The sequence below is a fragment of the Malaclemys terrapin genome, chromosome 14 (genome assembly GCF_027887155.1).
Source record: "Malaclemys terrapin pileata isolate rMalTer1 chromosome 14, rMalTer1.hap1, whole genome shotgun sequence".
NCBI classification, from domain to species: Eukaryota; Metazoa; Chordata; order Testudines; family Emydidae; genus Malaclemys; species Malaclemys terrapin.
Window position 1 is genome coordinate 6,123,573 of NC_071518.1, and position 21,356 is coordinate 6,144,928.

At 44.7% G+C, this 21,356-nt stretch overlaps 1 protein-coding gene across 2 annotated transcripts in view; it reads left to right on the forward strand.

Moving 5' to 3' along the window:
• The first annotated feature begins 3,559 nt into the window (after positions 1-3,559).
• Positions 3,560-21,356, forward strand: part of ZCCHC14 (zinc finger CCHC-type containing 14) — an 82,899-nt gene continuing 65,102 nt past the window's right edge. For both annotated transcript variants that reach the window (XM_054049310.1, XM_054049309.1), the window contains exons 1-2: positions 3,560-4,889; positions 20,314-20,437. In XM_054049310.1, coding sequence (XP_053905285.1) covers positions 4,326-4,889; positions 20,314-20,437 — 688 coding nt within the window. In that variant the 5' untranslated portion in view covers positions 3,560-4,325. The remainder of the gene's footprint in view (positions 4,890-20,313; positions 20,438-21,356) is intronic.

Below are 21,356 nucleotides of genomic sequence, written 5' to 3' on the forward strand. Positions count from 1 at the left end.
GTACGAGGGCTTCACTGTCAGTTATGTTTTCACACTACATTTAAAGACACCCCAGACTCAAATGCCAAAATGTCCTTGACCATGGAGAACTGGCTGATCTGATAGAGATGTTGTCAAGGTTAACATTAGTGGCAGTAGCTTTATTTCACTTACGAGCTCATGCCTTGCTATCTTTCTGATCTCACCTGTTCCATATATGCTTGGAACTTTGTATATTTCTCCATACCTTGCTCTCTAAAACAAATGAAGCATGCCGGCAACCACAAAGAAATGGTGCCCCCTAACCATACCCTCCAATTCCTTTGCAGAACCACACTATTGCCCACCCTGCTGGATCGCCCCTTTATCAGAAATAAGAGGAGATAAGACATGTTAGAAACCCAAGAATGAATTCCCAATCCATATGCCACAGAAAATATTGAAACTGAAAGACACCATCTACTCCACTGTTCAGGAGATAAGGACATTTAAGAAAGGGGCTTTTTCAAATGAACTGACAATAAGAAAAGACTCCCTTCAAAAAGCGAAGAAAGAAAAGGAGGCATTATCTTGGGAGATGATGTACAGCAGGGCCATGTGACACTAGATTAAAAAGACAACATTACTATCGAACAGCTCCATGCCATAAAACTCCACTCTTGCAGCTATGCTGAGCAGGTGGTGCATGGTACGGGATTTGCCTTGGACGCAGCAGTAGCCCTGGTTCATTAGACTGTATTGAAGGGGGACAGACACATGTGGGAAGCTACAGGCTCCCAGCTCCCCAGCCGGCCTGCGGCGCGGGGCAGCCCGGGCTCCCTGCCTCCCCCAGGCAACAGGCTTCTGCTGTGCAGCGCCAGCCCAGAGCCAGGCCCCTCTGCAGCGGGGCAGCCTCTCGCCTGAGGGAGGGATCCAGACCGGAATGCCTTCCGCAAGCCCCAATTCCTGCCCCCGGAGCCAGCCTGGCCCCGCACCGCTCCCAGGCTGCACGTGCCGGGAAGTCAAAAGAGCAGCCACGTGCCGTCCCCGCCTACTTCGCCCCGCCCCTGTCGCTCGTGGCCAATCCTCCAGCGGTGGGCGGGACTACGACGCATGATTGACAGCCCGGCCTTCCGAGGGAGCGGCCCCCGCCCTCGGGAGGTTGGGAGCCGGGAGGGAGGAGCCAATCGAGGCCGGGCCGACTCGGCCAGTCAGTGGGCGGAGGTGGGGAAAGAGGGCGGGGCATGGCGTCAGGTTGGGCCGAGAGTGAGTGAGTGGGGAGGGGGGAGTGAGTTCCGGCCTCCTCCCTCCCGTTCGGGGCTTGGGATTCCTCCGCCGGCGATTCACTTTCACACGCAGAGCCGTGTGCCTCCGCTCCGCTTGCAGCCGCCGGCGGGGATTATTTGTCGCGGTGGTGGCGGCTCGGGCGCTCCGGTGGCGGTTGAAGCCGGCGGGGGCGGCCGGGCTCGGGCGGCGCTCGTCGGCCGCGGAGAGCCAGCGGGAGGCGAGCCGGCGCGGGGCCCAGCCGCAGGAGCAGGCTCGCGGAGGGGGCGCGGGGCCCCTCGGAGGATGGAGCGAGCGGGGCTGAAGCGGAGGGAAGGAGCCGCCCCGTGAGGGGAGCGGCCCCGAGGCCTGGTTCTGCCGAGCCGCCAGGGGCAGGGACGCGGCGCTGCCCTCCGCCCGCTGATCCCCGGGGGCCTGGACCGGCATCCCCGGCCTGCCCCCCGCATCTCCCCGGCCCCTCGGGCCTGCTCCCCCGCCCGGCCGCGGGGAGCGAGAGGGCAGCGAGCCCCGCTTGCTCGGCCCGCCGAGCCCGGCCTCACCCCGACTGCCTTCGCCCCGCGGCCGGCTCATCGCCCTGGGGTCCCGCGTCGCCCCGGGCCCTGCGTGTCCCGTCACCCCCCGATCATTAACACCCCCCCCGGGCCATTGCGTGTCCCGTCACCCCCCCCCCCATCGCCAACCCCCCCCCCCGGGCCCCTGCGTGTCCCGTTACCCCCCCCATCGCCAACCCCCCCCCCCGGGCCCCTGCGTGTCCCGTTACCCCCCCCATCAGTAACCCCCCCATCCCTGCGCGTCCTGTTACCCCCCCATCGCCAACCCCCCCCATCCCTGCGTGTCCCGTTACCCCCCCCCATCGCCAACCCCCCCATCACTAACCAACCCCCCCCCCGGGCCCCTGCGTGTCCCGTCACCCCCCCCATCGCCAACCCCCCCCCCCCGGGCCCCTGCGTGTCCCGTTACCCCCCCATCGCCAACCCCCCCCCCCGGGCCCCTGCGTGTCCCGTCACCCCCCCCCATCGCCAACCCCCCCCCCCGGGCCCCTGCGTGTCCCGTCACCCCCCCATCGCCAACCCCCCCCCCCCGGGCCCCTGCGTGTCCCGTCACCCCCCCATCGCCAACCCCCCCCGTCCCTGCGTGTCCCGTTACCCCCCCATCGCCAACCCCCCCATCCCTGCGTGTCCCGTTACCCCCCCATCGCAACCCCCCCCGTCCCTGCGTGTCCCGTTACCCCCCCATCGCAACCCCCCCGGTCCCTGCGTGTCCCGTCACCCCCCCATCAGTAACCCCCCCGGTCCCTGCGTGTCCCGTCACCCCCACCCATCGCAAACCCCCCCTGGTCCCTGCGTGTCCCGTCACCCCCCCCATCAGTAACCCCCCCATCCCTGCGCGTCCTGTTACCCCCCCATCGCCAACCCCCCCCATCCCTGCGTGTCCCGTTACCCCCCCCCATCGCCAACCCCCCCATCACTAACCAACCCCCCCCCGGGCCCCTGCGTGTCCCGTCACCCCCCCATCAGTAACCGCCCCCCGGGCCCCTGCGTGTCCCGTCACCCCCCCATCACTAACCCCCCCGGGCCCTGCGTGTCCCGTCACCCCCCCCATCACTAACCCCCTTCCGGGCCCCTGCGTGTCCCGTCACCCCCCCATCAGTAACCGCCCCCCGGACCCCTGCGTGTCCCGTTACCCCCCCCATCACTAACCTCTCCGGCCCCTGCGTGTCCCATTACCCCCCCATCACTAACCTCTCCGGCCCCTGCGTGTCCCATTACCCCCCCCCATTGCCAACCCCCCCGGTCCCTGCGTGTCCCGTTACCCCCCCCCCATCGCCAACCCCCCTCCCGGCCTCTGTGTGTCCCGTCACCCCCCTCCCATCGCTAACCTCCTCCCGGGCCCCTGCGTGTCCCGTCACCCCCCCATCACTAACCTGCCCGGTCCCTGCGTGTCCCGTCACCCCTCCCCATTGCTAACCCCCAACCCCGGTCCCTGCGTGTCCCGTCACCCCTCCCCATCGCTAACCACCTCCCCCCGGGCCCCTGCGTGTCCCGTCATCCCCCACATCACTAACCCTCCCCCCCAGGCCCCTGCGTGTCCCGTCACCCGCCCCCATCGCTAACCCCCTCCCGGGCCCCTGCCTATCCCGTCACCCCCCCCAATCACTGATCCCCTCCCGGGCCCCTGCCTATCCTGTCACCCCCCACCCCCAATCACTAACCTCCTCCCGAGCCCCTGTGTGTCCTGTCACCCCCCCACCCCCAATCACTAACCCCCTCCCGGGCCCCTGCGTGTCCCATCACCCCCCACCCCCAATCACTAACCCCCTCCTGGGTCCCTCTGTGTCCTGTCACCCCCACCCCTATCATTAAAGCCCTCCCAGGTACCTGTGTGTCTTGTCACCCTCCCCCTCCACACACACAAACACACACACACACATCACTAACCCCTTCCTGGGCCCCTGCCTGTCCCGTCACCCTCCATCACTAATCCCACGGGTCCCTGTGTGTCCCCTCATCCCCATCGGTAACCCCTCCCTGGGGTCGTCACCTCCCGCAGGGTCCCTGCGTGTCCCCTCATCCCCATCGGTAACCCCTCCCGGGGGTCCTCACCCTCTCCTGGGTCCTTGCGTGTCCTGTCAGCCTCCGTCACTAATCCCAGGTGCCTTTGTGTCCCCACATCTCCATCAGTAACCCCTCCCTGCGGTCCCTGCGTGTCCTCTCATCGCACCATCGGAAACTTCTCCCTGGGGTCCTCCCTTCCCCCCTCCCAGGGTCCTTGCGTGTCTTCTCATCCCTACCATTGGAAGCCCCCGCCCCTGGGATCCCTGTGTCCCCCCACATCAGTAATCCCCCTAGGGTCCCTATATCTCACCCCTAATGCGAGCTCCCTGATTTTCCTGGATTTTTACTATTTGGGACCCAGTGTGTGTTGCTCTTAGGGTGCCCCCTTCTTGTATCTGGGCACTTATCTCTCAGGGTCCCATTCCCCCACTTTTGTGTGGGCACTTTCCTTCACTCCCCAGTGTGTACCTCCCCTGTCCCCGGGGGTACCAGCATTGGTGGTGGTAGCTGCAGTAGAGAAGCGGTAACATGGTAGAGAAGCGGTGCCCGCGGCTGCAGAGGGACAGTGTGTACCGCTGGTTCTCAGAATTGCCCTCCCCGCAGCGGGTGGAATTTCTCTGTGGCCTCCTGGACTTGTGCATCCCACTAGAACTGCGCTTTCTAGGTGCCTGCTTAGAGGACTTGGCCCGCAAGGACTATCATTCCCTACGTGACTCTGAAATCAAGGCTAACAACCCTGCTGACTTGGGTAGCCTCACTAACTTGACAGACGAGGTGGTACGTAGCAAACTGCTGGTCTCCCTTGCCTTGTTGGGGTCTGCACACCGAGAGGCAGCTGGAGTCCTCTTCCGCACACTTACCCATATTGATTCTGTCATCAACAACTATGGGCTGCAGCTCAACGAGGGCCGCACTGGGGATGAATTTCTCTTGCTCTTCACTATGGCGTCCAACCACCCTGCCTTTAGCTTCCACCAGAAGCAGGTACTGAGGCAAGAGCTTACCCAGATCCAAAACATCATGGCCAGCACCAGCAAGAATCCCAGTATTCCCGCTCTTAGCACCATGGCAACCTACCCTGGCTGCCATAAGGTGGGTATTACTGCCTCGCACTCTTCCTTTCAGGGCTTGGGTAATATCTCAAACTGTTTTCTTGAAGGCTTAAACAACATAGCCACATCTTTTCTCCTTTCTACCCCTCAAACATTCTCGTGATAAGTGACAACCTAAGGGAACAGCAAAAATCAATTGTCTAGTAGATGGGATGGTGAGGGATTCATCTAGGATGCTTGGGATCTGTGTCATATTATCAGAAGGGGGACATTCATCAGTGAGTCATAAGTAGATCAACAAAAATGGGCTTGAGCTGACTGGACTGCCTCACTTCATGAGTAGCAGATCAAAGACTAGCCAGGGAAAAAGACATGGAAAATCTAGCTCGAAATGGGAGTAAGCATTTGTCTTCAATGATTATGGGCTGGAGGGGGTAGGAATTAGGTTGGTTAGAAGTGTCTGTCTGGTGGCAGTGAAATTTTGGTGAGTCGAGGTCCCATTTAACCATAACCCAGTAGGAGACACTATCTAAATGCTGAACAAAATTGTACTGGAGTGGTACTTAAAGTGGCTGCTTAAGGGACTGATAAAACTCCTATTGAATTCAGTGGGAGTTGCATCTTTGCCTGAGATGGGAAGTTGATGGATATGTATTGGAGATGGGAAGGTACGTGTTGGAGGTGTCTTGTAACATAAGTTTCCTTCTAATTGTACATTCCTTTGGATACTGCTGCCTTAAATTTGAAAGTTTGCATTTTTTTTTTTTTTTTTTTAATACTCGGCTGTGGACATCTGGGTGTTTTTCTCAACATTTTGTTTCCTTGTCTCAAAATAGATGGAGCCAACAAGCAGAGGTTACAGGTTTACTTTTTGTTCAATTTAATGTTTTGTTGTGAATGAAGTATAGATGGAAAAATACTTCAGTACAGGCTATAAGGATATAATTAACTGCAGGAGGAGCCTCCATACGAATACTTAATCTTATGGTTTCTATTCTGCAGAAGAAGCATGACATCAAATCAAAATAAGGAATAGAACAAATATACAGACCTCAGTTCCATCTTCCACACTCTCACCTTCTTGGTGGTTAAAAGTAAAATTTACCGCATACAAAAGTTCTGTAGAAATAGGATCAGGACCAAGTGAACATGCGCAAGGAATAGACATGAATGCCTCTCAGAGCATACCATTTTGGTCTTCACTAATAGTATAAAATTTTTCAGCACCTTTTAAGCCATTCTAAGATGGATGGAGAATCCATTCTACTGTTCTTCCTGGTGGCAATAAAAATTACCTTCTGGGTAGTCACTTGCCCACTGTGTTCAGAAGAACAATAACCTTTGCAGGGAGGGCAGTTCATTTTAAACATGGAATCATACGTATGGTATTGAAGAACACTGATAGTTTACATTGTAACAAAATTCTCTTTAAGGGAGTATAAAAATTTAGTGTCACTGTATATATTTTCATTGTCTTTTGAAGTTAAGAAAATCTGTTTGAGACAAATTCAGACTTGTTTTTAAGTGAAGGCTGCTAAGCTGTTCAGATGCTGGTAGCTAGTTAATACTTTTTAGAACAAGAAGTTGGCTTAAATCTATAGTTGGACAAAGAGCATGGAAAAACAATACATTTCACTCAGTCCAACCATGTTTAATTGTGTGCAATTAAATCCAAACATTGCAGGCTTGCATGTTGTGGTGATGTGACTTGATAACGTTTGCATGATCACAACATCACCCAGAAGAGTCAGCGCAGGTGCCAGGAGAAGATAAGCTGTACTGGGGCCCCAGCCACCAGAGCTCTATAAAGACTTTCCCAGTGCCAGCCCTTCCCCATCATTTGTGCTGCTTTGCCTGAGCACAAGCTATGCTGGGTTGGTATTTGATGTCAGCTAAACTCTGACTCCTTTGGGTTCATCTTAAACGTTGAGACTTACCTTGTCACAAGATGCAGTGGAACTGCCTTAGACTTCCATGCTGTTGTTACAGTGTATAATTTAAATAGCCTAATGACTTATCTGAAGTGTCTGTGACTTTAAAAGTTTGTGGTTTTCTAGCCAAATTGAAACCATAGTTTATTTTATTTTTTGTCCATATAAAATCGAACTATTACTTTGCATTACAGTTGTATTTTTATATAAATTCCTTGCTTTTTATATTTTGAAAAATTAAGAGCAACACTGAGTGCATGTTCTGTCATCAGAATAAGCAGCACAGGCGCTGTGCAGTTATGTATATAGACCTTTGAACATATCGCTAGATAAATGCACTCTGTGCATACTTGTATTGAGAGGGAAAACACACAGGCAGTGACTGCCATTTTCATTTGTTTGTAACTTTATAATGTTTTAGTGAATAGGAATATTTATAGTTCAAATTTGAATTAAAAAATGAAAACACTTGAATTATCCATGAGCAGCAGTGTCTGAAAAATATATTCAATACATGTATACCACCTTTATTTTTTTCATGCTCAGGTAACTCAAAAGGAGTCTCACATAATTTTACTAAAATTCAAAAGCAAACAAACAGCTCACCTTCTCCCCAATCCTTTCTGGACAGTGAACAAGTATGAGAAACTTCAGGCCAAAGGAGTAATTTTGGAAGGAGCTATAAACCTCTGAAAATGCATTTATAATTAAAGTGACTCTTCCAGCACAAATATAATATCAATGTTGTCATGGTACTTGAATGACGTTTGCGTCATCATGTTAATGTTATTTCCCATACCAAACAAGACACATCTGGGAAGAAAAAAATGTGTAATAATTACAATTTACAATCAGTGAAGTGTGCGCATATTTTGTAAGGATCAGGAAGAAAGGGATAATAGCCATGAAATGGTAAACTCATTATATACAGGGTTCCATGTTACATGTTTACATCTGGAAGGAGATTGCATGTCCGGTCTGAGGTAGATCTAGATGTTGGACAGTTCTGGTTCTGTGGATTGCTGATGCAGTCTAGTCACTTAAGGTTGAGGGTGAACCATGTCATATAAAACTTGTGGTGTTCTCTGAGATTGTAAGTAAGTGTAACAAAATTGAACTAATTAATTCAATTTTCTGGGTGTCAAACAAGTTTTGCTTTAGATATCCCCTGATTTAGGATATATTTTTTATTTTTTACTATAGATGAAAACAGGTTGATAATATCAGTTTTACTCCCACCGATGCGAGGATGAGGGATTGGGCGTAATGTATTTCAATAACTTTTCCTCCTCTACCTGTCACTTACATAAAACAATTTTGAGACAGGACCAAGAAATACTATACAATGGGGCATTCCAACAAAACAGCAAAATAAGGCTCCCTTAGGTGAGTAACATTTTAGTCATCAGTCCTTCAACTGATTCCATGTTGAGGAACGCTCACTGATTTCACTGGGGCTCTGTGCAGGTGTAGGGATCTGACTGTGTGGAGTCAGCCGCAGAATCAAAGCCTTTTACATAGTAGTTCTGGACATATTTTGTTTGCAGTTGCAAGGAAGTAACACAGTCAGTGGTTAATCTGATACTGTAGTTGTGTGATTCTGTTGCAAATTGATATCTTATGAATGGTGGGCCAGTCTGCCTCCAATTTCTGTACCAACATCTCTGTTCTAAGAATGTAGCATATATTATCTATCAGGCATATTATTCCATAGGCTCCTTTAAAACTTTGGAAATAAGCTGCTTAAGAGGGTTTCTATATGGACCGCTGGATCTGGTTTTAGTGATAAGGTATCACTTTTAGGTGCATGCAGAATAGTTTTGTTTTTATTTTGTGTTGCTGCAGCTGATTGAAGGACCTGAGAATATTTTTGAGGAAACAGTAGCTGAAATTTGTAATCCTTTTATGGAATCAGATTTTGAAAAAATACATTTTTTTTTTTTTTTTTTTTTGTTAAAGCTGAACCTGAGTCCTACAAGAGGCATATCTAGGAGCTCTCTGGCTTTATCCCAGTCTTGCAAAAGAAGGGTAATAGTTGGATTATTCTTAGCACTATTGGGTAACTCTGGTTTTAAACTGAATTTTAGCCTCCGATCTATCATGAGAAATTATGTCTTGTTCAGTCATTTATTATGTTAATACCCATTTAGGCTAGAAATTGAAGTGTTCCCGTTCCATTACCACATGACCCAGCCAGGGACTTCAAGACAAGTGGGTGGTACCCCAGATGGGACAAAGTGAGCCCTAACTTTCTCCCTGGTCCTCTTTCATTTGTGATGGTAACTACATGGGTGGGTCATCAATAGCCCTGCATTCAAATCCCTGTGTTCTAAAAGTGAGAGCCTCTGTTACATGAGCTCAAGGAGCAGTTCTCTTAGCTTCGAGGCAATGGCATACACAGACCTTTCTGTGGCCTAACCACTCGTGGGTACAATGAGCCACACTGTGTTCACGTGGCTCACATATAGGTACTGAGTTTCCAGCTTGGAAAGTTGAGACTCCCTACTTGGACTGTCATCGTTTACTAGGCTTCTTGTTTTTTCTCACAAAAATGGCTTAATGGGTAGAACCAGGAAGGTTTTTTTGTAACTGCACAGGAAGGACTTGAAAGGAATAAAGTATTCTCCGTTGGTAGTATGTTCATTTTAATTAAATGAATGTTGCCCAATAGTATAATGAATTAGATTCTCATGTTAACATTCAGGTATTTAAAATCAAGCTTATTTGGAAATTGGACTGAATATTCCGTAGTGAGAAACCAAATAGAAAGAGCCAAAAAACTTTCACTGAATTCATAATGATGTTGACTTCCCCCCCCCCTTTTTTTAAATGCAGACTATGATGTTTTTCTTCAGCCATGACATCATTGTATTCAAGTCCTGTGTTTGTATACTATTTTTTTTTCTAATTATCTACTGATTGTTATCAATTACAATTAAGCAAAATTGAAGTAGGACACTCTTCATCTGAAATAAAAGCGTGTACCGCAGGAGACTGCACTGTTTTACCTGAACCAGTCTCTAAACTGTTTTAGTTAAATCAGTGCTCAAACTGTGTGTAAACCACTCATGGAAAAGCAAAGCTAGCAATTGTTAACCACACATAAACAAACATTCCAGTGTGCAACTTCAAAGCTGTTGAACAGCAACCTTGTTTTAAAGTATTTAACCACTTGGTTTAAAAATCTGTGTTTTTAAATGTATGATTTGAATTGCATAAATTGAGATGCTGTGATTCTTTAGCTGGTTATTGGGACAGGGCCTGTCTCTTTGTGTGTTTGCACAGCACCTAGCACAATGGGGCTCTGATCCTGATTGAGTCCTCTAATTGTTACTCCAATATGTCTAATAATAACTTTTCCCTTGAAGCCATGTCCTGAGTTGCAGAGTATATTTTGTGTTTTGCCATTTTGAGGTTTTGTTGTTTTTGCTGAAAACAAAAGAAGTGCTAATTCTAGAGATGCTATTCCCATGAGTATAGTTGTAGATTATTTTCAATGACATAATTTAGTTGTTAAAATTAGCTCTATATGAAACTTGGAAGAGAAGGTTTGTTTGTTTGTTTTTTTCCCTCTGAAATGTTCCATATTGGTAAAAGGGGAAGAGAGCAGGATGAATCAAGAATTACTTTGCCTGTATGTAAATTAGGAGAAATATAAAAGGCAGTAAAGACAATGGTGTTAGGCTCACCCAAATCTGTTTCCATATATGCATCTTGCGTGAGTTGTGCATTGAGTATGTGGGGCAGCCACTGCCAATCTACTTAGCTTTTGGGTAACTGTTGAAAATACAATTATATACCTCAACAGTGTTTGAAATCACTGATACTTTTAAACTAAAATACTGTACAATATGCAGTTTTAAAGCCTTCATAACTAAGTAAAAATGATCCAAAAGTAATCAGACCGATTGCTTAGGAATAAATTTTTAATTGAAGAGCTGTAGTGTCAATGATATACTAGCAATGATATACTAGAAAATTTCGCTTTTAAACATTGGCTGGCTTTCTCCATACCCTATTTTCTTGTTTTATATGTGTTGTCACTGTCTAACAGCATTATTTAAACCTATATTCACTATTTTAAAATATGGATTTTATCTTGTTCGCATGTCCTTCTGAATTTGTGAGTTGTTAGTGAGACCAGAGTACCTGTGAATTATTCCAGTGAAAAGGCAAACTGGAAGTCCATTCACTGCCTGGTTTGCACTTCAGCAAATATAAGGCTTGCCTTTCCTTCTCTTCCCCTCTCACCTCTGAAATGTGATGCTGGGAGTTGGCAGCTGCAAAAGAAGCATAACACTATTTTGATGCCTAAGGCCTAGCCTACGCAACAGAGTTAGATCGAAATAAGGTAGCTTACGTCGACCTAACTCTGCAAGTGTCTACACTAAAATGTAGCTCTCACCAATGTAACTTGCTCACTACACCGACTTAATAACTCCACCTCTGCGAGAGGCATAGCGCTTACGTTGATGTAGTTATGTTGACACAGTGTCAGTGTACTCTGTGTTGTTTACATCAACTGTTACTGCCTTTCAGAAACAGTTCCACAATGCATCATGCCGGCAGTTAAATCAGTGCAAGCGCTCCCGGTGAGGACGTGCACTGCCGACACAAGGAGCGTTGTGTGGACATGTAAAACTGATTCAATTATTGTGGTGGCTGTACGTCAATGTAACTTAGGTCGACTTAATTTTGTAGTGTAGACTTTCTTTCGAGTGTATCAACCATAGAAGCAACCAGTACTGTCACCTGTTCAGCTGAAATGATGTTAGCACAGGTGGGAGTCTTAGCATAGAAAAGGCCTCAATGGCCAGATAATTTTTTAACCACAGTGTTGATTAAACATGCCTTAAGTAGATTTAATTAAGTGGTGATAAAATCAGATCTGGCTGCGGGAGCCTACTATTACCACTGATGCTAGCTGGGAATTGTTTTATAAACCTTCCAGATTTAGAGATGGTCTAAAGGTTTAGAGAAAGACGGACAGACAAAAAGCCCTATACTGGAAGTCTTGGATACTTTCAAGTGGACCAATAAGATGGACCTACGTGGTACATAGTGCTATATGCATCCGAAGAAGTGGGTTGTAGCCCACGAAAGCTTATGTGCTAATAAATTTGTTAGTGTCTAAGATGCCACAAGTACTCCTGTTCTTTTAGTGCATGTGTCAATGCGTTTTGTTGCTTTCTTTGTAGATATGAATCTTATCGTGACTATCTGCAGCTACAATAGTACACATATGTGCTCTAATTGTATAGATGGTGGGTCTGCCTCTTGCTACTGGAGAGATTTTGCCTTTTTAAAAAATTTATATAAACAAAAGCCCTATCAAAATCATAAAGAGAAATTTATGCACATTTAATCTCAAATCATACATTAAAATACTGTGTGGTTCAGGATAGAGACCTACATATCAGATAATGCTGATATGTGCCCAAGTCACTGTTAGTATTAAACTGGCTTCTGTTGACTGCTTTACTATTTAAAATAAAAGTTGTACTGGCAGAATAGAGAAGTCTATACTTGCATGAACTTTTTTCTGATCTCAAATGGAAAATCTGGAAAAGGCCTGAATCCTTTTAAATGGTTTATACATTTGAAAAGATCTGACTCTTTTATGCAGTAGGTAACTAATTTAGGTGCTCAAAACTGCATTATGTATCAAATATTAGTGTCGATTCAGTAAGTGAGGGGAAAGATCAACAGTATTTGCCATTTTTATTCTGTCCCACCCCATAAATACTATAATTCAGAATTGCATGAAAGCTGTGGAACTTCTGGTCTTGTGCTGTTGTGTCCTCTTGCTGTTTAATGATGTATTTAAAAAAAGAAAAGCTGAAGGCTTTTTAAGGAAGTTTTGTTTGCTTTACAGCAGTAGTTCAGGTGTTGTGTGTTCTGGAAGATTCTATGGCCCTGTGTGCATTATGGAATTTTAATAAAGATTTCTGGACAAAGGAAATCTATATTAAAGAGTAGGGCTGTCGATTAATCGCAGTTAACTCAAAAATATTAGCAGCGATTAAAAAAATTAATCACGATTAATCGCACTGTTAAACAATAGAATACTAACTGAAATTTATTAAATATTTTTGGATGTTTTTCTACATATTCAAATATATTGATTTCTGTTACAACACAGAATACAAAGTGTTCACTTTATATTATTATTATTATTAATTATAAATATTTGCACTGAAAAAATGATAAGCAAAAGAAATAGTATTTTTCAGTTCACTTCATACAAGTACTGTAGTGCAATCTCTTTATAGTGAAAGTGCAACTTACAAATGTAGATTTTTGTTGTTGTTACATAACTGCACTCAAAAACAAAACAATGTAGAACTTTAGAGCCTACAAGTCCACTCAGTCCTCCTCCTTATTCAGCCAATTGCTAAGACAAACAAGTTTGTTTACATTTACAGGAGATACCGCTGACTGCTTCTTATTTACAATGTCACCTGAAAGTGAGAACAGGCATTCACATGGCACTTTTGTAGCCAGCGTTGCAAGGTATTTATGTGCCAGATATGCTAAACATTCATATGCCCCTTCATGCTTTGGCCACCATTCCAGAGGACATGCTTCCATGCTGATGATGATCGTTTAAAAAAATAATGCGTTAATTAAATTTGTGACTTAACTCCTTGGGGGAGAATTGTATGTCTCCTGTTCTGTTTTACATGCATTCTGGCATACATTTCATGTTATAGCAATCTCGGATGATGACCCAGCACATGTTAGTTTTAAGAACACTTTCACAGCAGATTTGACAAAATGCAAAGAAGGTACCAATGTGAGATTTCTAAGGATAGATATAGCACTCGACCCAAGGTTTAAAAATCTGAAGTGCCTTCCAAAATCTGAGAGAGATGAGGCATAGAGAATGCTTTTAGAATTCTTAAAAGAGCAACACTCTGATGTAGAAACTACAGAACCTGAACCACCAAAAAGAAAAACAGACTTCTACTGGTGGCATCTGACTCGGATGATGAAAATGAACATGTGTCGGTCAGCTCTGCTTTGGATCGTTATCGAGCAGAACCTGTCATCAGCATGGACACGTCTTCTAGAATGGTGGTTGAAACATGAAGGGACATATGAATCTTTATCACATCTGGCACATAAATATCTTGCGATGCTGGCCGGCTACAACAATGCTATGCGAACGCCTGTTCGTTCTTTCAGGTGACATAAACAAGACGTGGGCAGCATTATCTCCTGCAAATTGTAACCAAACTTGTTTGTCTGAGCGATTGGCTGAAGTAGGACTGAGTGGACTTGTAGAGTTTTACATTTTTATTTTTGAATGCAGTTATTTTTTGTACATAATTCTACATTTGTAAGTTCAACTTTCATTATAAAGAGATTGCACTACAGTACTTGTATTAGGTAAATTGAAATATACTATTTCTTTTTTTACAGTGCAAATATTTGTAATAAAAAATAAATATAAAGTGAGCACTGTACGCTTTGTATTCGGTGTTGTAATTCAATATATTTGAAAATGTAGAAAACATCCAAAATATTTAAATAAATGGTATTCTATTATTGTTTAACGGTGCGATTAATCATGATTAGTTTTTTTAATTGCTTGACAGCCCTATTAAAGAGTCAGCATTCGCCACAACTTTGATTAAGGTCTTGTGAGCATATAATACACACACCGTCATAGAATTTACAGTGAGAATGGACCACCAGATCATCATCATCTGCTCTGTGATATGCAGAATGTTGTCCAGCAACAGCAGGGATGACTAGATTTGACGTTCATGGTATTTCTAAGGCCTTTTCTACACTGGAGATTTATCCCTATTCCAGCCATCCGTGAATAGCCATCTGTGTAACTGCACTGGTATGAGCCCCTAGTTAGATAGGGCAAGCCAAGCAGTGATTTTTCACCGTTAGAGATTACTGCGATTAAAACCAGGGTATGCTGCTGCTGCAGTGCAAATCGCAGCTTTCCATTTCTATACTAGACTGGGGTTGCACAAGTGTTGCTACATCGGTGGCCAGAATTCCTAATGCAGAAAAGGTCTATGATTTAAAACAAACAAACAAAAATCAGAAACCTCTAAAAAGGCAGAGGCAGGAATTTATTTATGAATCCTAAAAAAACAAAGGCGGGCACAAGCCAGACTCTTTAAAAATCATTTGTAGCTCACCTGTAAATCTTTCTGCATTTAAGAAACTGAAAGAGAGATTCCCTCTCATGAGGGTTTATTCCAAGGGTGTGTATTTGGAATTTGACTTGCTTACACCAGTATTAATGGCCGGCCTCCAATAAAGCTACACCGAGGCATACCCAAGTGTAGGCAAGGAAAGCCATGATTTGTGCCAATGAAGCTTGCCCCAGACAGTATTGGCCATTGATTGTTGGATATGGGCAAATTCCCAGTATAGACATTTCACTTTCTGAGGTATTTAAGCCCCAATCTAGCAAAGGTCTTAACTACATGTGTAAATTTAAGAAGGTGAGCAGTGGTATCATGGATTTTAAAGAGAAAAGCCTATATCTAAGATCAGTAATGCCCCAGTCTTGCAGACATACCTGTGAATAGTCCCTTTCACTTCATTGGGACTACTGGCATGCATAAGGTTACTCACATGTGTAAAAGTTGGCAGAACTGGGGCCTCAGACAGCATCCTGGAACCTAGCCCCTGGTTTTTATGCTTCATGGATCAAACTTAGAATGGTGACCTAGTCTCCTATTGCCAGTTAGGAAATGGACATGAACAACACTGAGAGGGATGGATAGATTCTTTTTATTTTTATTTTTTTAAATTACTTGGAAGCCTAAATCACTTAGGGTACACTTTTTAGAAGCAACTATGTACCTAAAAACCCAGAAAAGAGGAGAGAGACTGTCCCAATCTCTAGTCTTCAGCTGTAAAATCTTTTGGTTGAGTAGGTGTTCTAAAACAGTACTGTAGTATCTGAATGATCCCACAAAATTTAGCTCATGCTAATTAGATAGTGAAAGGACTACTATTTAACTTTCCCCCAAGCCTTTATAAAAGATGGAACAAAATTGTTAAATATTCTCAATATGTGGCCCCAAACCTGAGAGGTATGGAAATTAAAAAAAAAAAAAAAAGTAAAAATCTTAAATTGAGTTAGAGGAAGCTATCAGACAATGTAATTTACAGAGTGAAAAATTAGTGGAGCCCATTACTCTCTAGGATTCCTGCTTCCCCAATCCTTAGTTATTTTTCATATCTGTAACATTATGTGGATTTTTCCCTCAACAGTAAATAGGAAATGATTGTATTCGTTCATGCAGCTCTTGGGCTTGAAGCCATTAGATGCCACTTAGTGCTATTCTCTTATCCAGCCTTCACTTGGTATGTTTTTAGTCTAATTATACTCTGAATATTTATGACTGAATAGGCAAGGAAACCAGTATTTATTTGGCATAGAGTATTAGTGAAAAAACATCCCCCATGAAATTTCTTGAGAACAAGTTGTTCCCCAAAAAACACCTATGTAATCTTTTCATAAACTTGGAGAGTATAAGTAGTCATGTTACACATTAGATAGTGTTGGCTTTAATTCAGTCCAGGCCAACAAATAGTTTTCAGTTAAACCGTCTATATTTTGTGTTCTGGTTAGTTATTCTGAAAGAACAGATAATTACTGTTCTACTTAAATACTTACCAAGTTAAATTTCCCATTTATGAACCCTGCTGTTCTCATGAAAAGACTTGGTGTAGTAAATCGACTGTTATACATTCTCACTGGGTAGCACAGCTAACAGTAAAGCTGGCTTCAAAGATTTACCACTTCCCATACTTACTTGAGCCATCCATGCATTAGTGAGAACATTTTAGACTGGTAGCTCTTATTACCTTTTTACAGCTGCAGTAGGGGTTGTCAGTATTTCCATTGTGAACTTATCTTTGTGCACTGTAATACATAGAAATCATGACATGAGAACCTGAACTCTGAAATTTCTTGCTATTTTAAATTTATCAACTGTGATTCTGTTAACGTGGGGTTTGTACTTAATGAATCATTATATATAATTTCTGCACAGAACCCCCCTCAATGAGCCACTGTGTATCCAGCTCCCCCCCCGAATTCTCACTGAGCTGCCTGCACCCAGATTGCCCCCCACAAAACCCTCTCACTCCACACCTGGATTCTCGCACACTAAGCCCCTCCATACTTGGATCCTGCTGAGCTGAGTCTGCCTGCCCACACCTGGTGTACCTGGCATGGAGGAGCAGGACCCTGGGGTGTTTCCGGGGCAGGCCCTGCCCTTGCGCTTTCTTAGGGTTGGGTGCAGCCTCACTGCGGAGTCCATGTCCCGGGGTGGGGTGTGTGGGGGGGTGTTGTATGGTGGTCTTCCATCTTCATGCAACCAGTGGCTTGTGCTTCCCCACTGCCATGCTGGAGCCTCCACGTTTATTTATCAACAAAATTTGCAGAATTTTAAAATATTGTGTGCAGAATTTTTATTTGCTTAGCGCAGAATTCCCTCAGGAGTAGTGTGGCTGTAAAAACATAATTGTGTGTAAATGTTGATATTTTTCATGTCCGTTTTCTTCTAGGACCGCAAGTTTCACAGTTCATGCAATCCTAGGATATTGCAGTGTGTGGTCCAATCAAATATCACTTATTCTTTAATTTTAAAATAGCTGGCTGATCTGAAAATATTACTTACATTAAAAAACATTTTTATTGAAACTTTCCCTTTCTCTAGAAAAACTTCAGTGATAAGCAACGTCAAAGGATACAGAAGTCAGTGGAAAAACGTTATTTAAAATCTGCGTGAAGACTTTTAAACAGTCATAGTGAGCCTGACCATAACACCATTAGCTCCCTAACTAAAGTGCTCCATTTGGAACTGATCAGGGTGTTGTGGTTGAACACCAGTTTGAATTGACTGTACTTTGATGTGAGAGTGAGTCAGATAACATATGAATTCAGCTGGTCAAGACATGGGCTAAATTAATCTTTACCAAAAATAACAAAAGGATTTATGTCTTCCTGGGAAGAATTCAGATTTTGCGTATAACCAAAAATGAGTGACAGCAATCCTTACTTGGGGAAACATCAATCTGCTTCTTGGGTTAAACTTTCCACTGCCAGCAGCAGGTTGGAGTCAGCAGAATGCCTAGCCCTCTGGAACGTGTCTCTCCAGCAATCCACCAGAGTCTGAGTTTAATGAGCTTCAGAAACAGTGCATGATTAGCTCTTCGATCAAGCCTTTGAACAATTTTAGTTAGGGCATTGGGGATTTGTGTGTGTGTGACTGAGCTAAGAGTTTCATTGCTAGCCTTTTAATCTGAAAGCTTTGTGTGTGACTGTAGCCCACGAAAGCTTATGCTCTAATAAATTTGTTAGTCTCTAAGGTGCCACAAGTACTCCTGTTCTTCTTTTTGCGGATACAGACTAACACGGCTGCTACTCTGAAACCTGTTTTACAGTTGTTCTTATGGGTGTAAGGCACCTGCGTGCTTGGCTGTAGGCATCCAAGTAAATGTCTGAATTAAAAAAGTAAAAGCAGTCTAGTGATGTTGAAGAGGAAGACAGGACTTGTAATCATTTCTGTTCCAGCATCTCTCAAGATTTTCTCCTATAATCTGCCTTTCCTTTTTGGGAGCCCTGGTGGTGTTTTTTAAAGCAGGTCGACTTCTCTAGCACAGGTGCAAACTGTCATAGTTTGAACAAATGAGTTCTTGAAAATCTGCACTCATAATTCCTTCACTTGTGCACTTAGGTGTTAGAGCCTTAAAGTGTGTGTGTGTCACACACGTGAAGGCCAAGGTTTTATGTGAACCTTAGAAAGGAATAATTCTACAAAAACAAGGAGAAATTATGCAAAATCTAAAACGTAATCCAGTTAGTCACAATATACTAGGACAGGGGTGGGCAAACTTTTTGGCCTGAGGGCTAAATCAGGTTTCGTAAATTGTATGGAGGGCCGGTTAGGGGAGGTTGTGCCTCCTCAAACAGCCAGACGTGGCCGAGCCTCCGCCCCCATCCCCCCCTGCTTCTCGCCCCCTGATGGCCCCCCCCGACTCCTGCCCCATCCAACCTCCACTGTTCCCTGATGGCCCCCCACCCTGGGACTCCTGCCCCATCCACACACCCCTGCTCCCTGTCCCCTGACCGCCCCTGGAACACCTCCCCCTGATTGCCCCCCGTCGCCCCATCCAACCCCCCTCCTTCCTGACTGCCCCCTGGGATCCCTGCACCCATTCATCCTCCCCCATTCCCCACCTCTGACCACCCCAACCCATATCCACAACCCTGACCACCACCCTGAACTCCCCTACCCTCTCAACCCTTCCTGCCCCCTTACCACGCTGCCTGGAGCACTGGGTTAGGCTGCGGCTCTGCAGCTGTGCTGCCCAGCTGCCCAGAGCATTGCACCGGCAGCAGCGTGGTGTGGCTTGCTGAGGTTGCGGGGGAGGGGGAACAGCAGAGGAGGGGCTGGGGGCTAGCCCCCCTGGCCCGAAGCTTAGGGGCTGGGCAGGAGGGTACCGCGGGCCATAGTTTGCCCGCCTCTGTACTAGGCTAACAGTGGGCTAGATGAGATGTTAAATTAGAATCCTACAGACTGGGATTTCTTGTTAATTCAAAATGTGGCAGTTGAATTTCAAGGAATGCACTTGTTAATATGAGTACTTTTGTTGTAACCTATTTAAACACACAAGTTTTCCACCTTTCACATACTTAAGCCTGCTGCTAATGTGACCATTCTCCATATCTGCTTCTCATTTTTTAGAAAATGTGAGAGACTAATTGACTTGCTTTAGGTGGCAAGTTCTTCACATTACACTACTAACAATAGGTGTTTCTCTACATTGTAGCACAAATGTGCATATTGTTGTGGACAGCAACTAAAGTAGTTTAAATGTTCTGTTTTTCATATGATTTATGTTTGTTTTTCTAGCTCTTGAGTCATAGTGAAAATATGTTCCTTATGCTAAGTGCAGATTAAAGGGTACATATTAGGCTATAAAGTTGGTTTTTGATGATGCAGCCTACTTTTCTCTTTCACAATGAGTAATTTTTCATCAAAATACAGTCTTCAGATCTTGATGGCAAGGTCCCAAATTGCAAAGCCAACTGAGTCATTTTCTTACACTGTTTTTTTCGTCCTGAGAGGTGAAGTCGGTTTCTTATCTGTTGCAGTAATATTTAAGATACATGACACAACATAAAAGTGGTTGTCCTTTGCTTGACATAGTAACCCAAGTTTGCTCTTAAAATTAACAAAAGAAGAGTTTGTAAACTTGTTTAAAATGGACTGTTGCATAAGCATAACACTTTAAAAAAGAATGGTACTTTGTGCACCACTGTGTGGATTATGAAGGCTAATTTAGATTTACAAATGGCTGACTAAAAAGCTCCTCCACTAAATTGTTACTTGTAAAATATACTGAAAAATGTATAACTGTTTTAGAATAGAATAGTAATGCTCTTGATGGCTCTTAACTCAATTTGAAACACTATTCACTTAGTGGAGGAAAATGGAATGTTCCAGAGTTACATCAGCTTTATTTATTTATTTTTTCCAGGTCACTCCAAGATCTGAGACCCCCATAAACAGTGTCAGTAACAGTTTGGAAAATGCACTACATACGTCAGCACATTCCATTGAGGAGTCGTTACCCAAGAGGTCTTCAGGAAAACACTCCAAAGGTGGGTCCCAACTTGCTTTGCATAATTCACATTGTATATCTCTAATTGCTTTAAGGAAGTATTTTATAATCCTGACCCAAGATTGTAACTGTGTTTCTTTGCTAACTTGTTGAATTTAGCAAGGATAGCACACTGAATGTAGAACGGTCATTGGAGAAAGTCGTCTTAGTCTTCCGATAAATAGTTACATTTATATAGTAAGGGAGACATTCTGCTGGGCAGTTAGCAAGAATGTTGCTTACAACTTAACCCCCTTTTAACTCTTGACAAATGATGTCTTCGTGAAAACTAAATGTCTCTTGATTTGTTTAAGTAGTTGGTAGTCCATATATCTTGTGTCTTTGTACAAGTAGTTAATTGATATATTTTAGTATAAAAATGTTTGCTATGGTCAGTGTTGCTGTTCTTAGAGACAAGACAACGGGTAGAAGAGCAGCTATGTTTTGGTGTTCTGTTTTGGTTTTCAAGAGGACATTCCTGTGTGTGCAGTAAGGAGGGGTGGAGAGAAGGAGAATCAGTCGACCCTTGGCACCCTCCTTCCCCCAGCCATACAACCCCTATTGTTCTGGTCGTTTGCTAACTCTGAAAACTGAATGTTCATCCAAAATCACTAGGAGTTTAATTTAATGCTGCATTGCCAGTAGGTAATAATAAATGTACAGACCTTTCAGTGTCCAACATCTGTGTGTAAGTATACCTTTCATGTTGAGATCGGTTATTTAAAAAAATGTTTGAGGAATGTTGGTGGTGGATGGGGAACTAGCAGAGATTGTGCTCACATTTTGACCTTTGTACTTGTAGCAAACTGATACGTCGCCATGGGTGTAGTCAGCCTCATGGGAGGTTGGTATAGGAAGGAACAGTTCTAGTCATTTAATGGTACATTCAATGGGGGCACAAGCAAAATAATAAGGTTTCC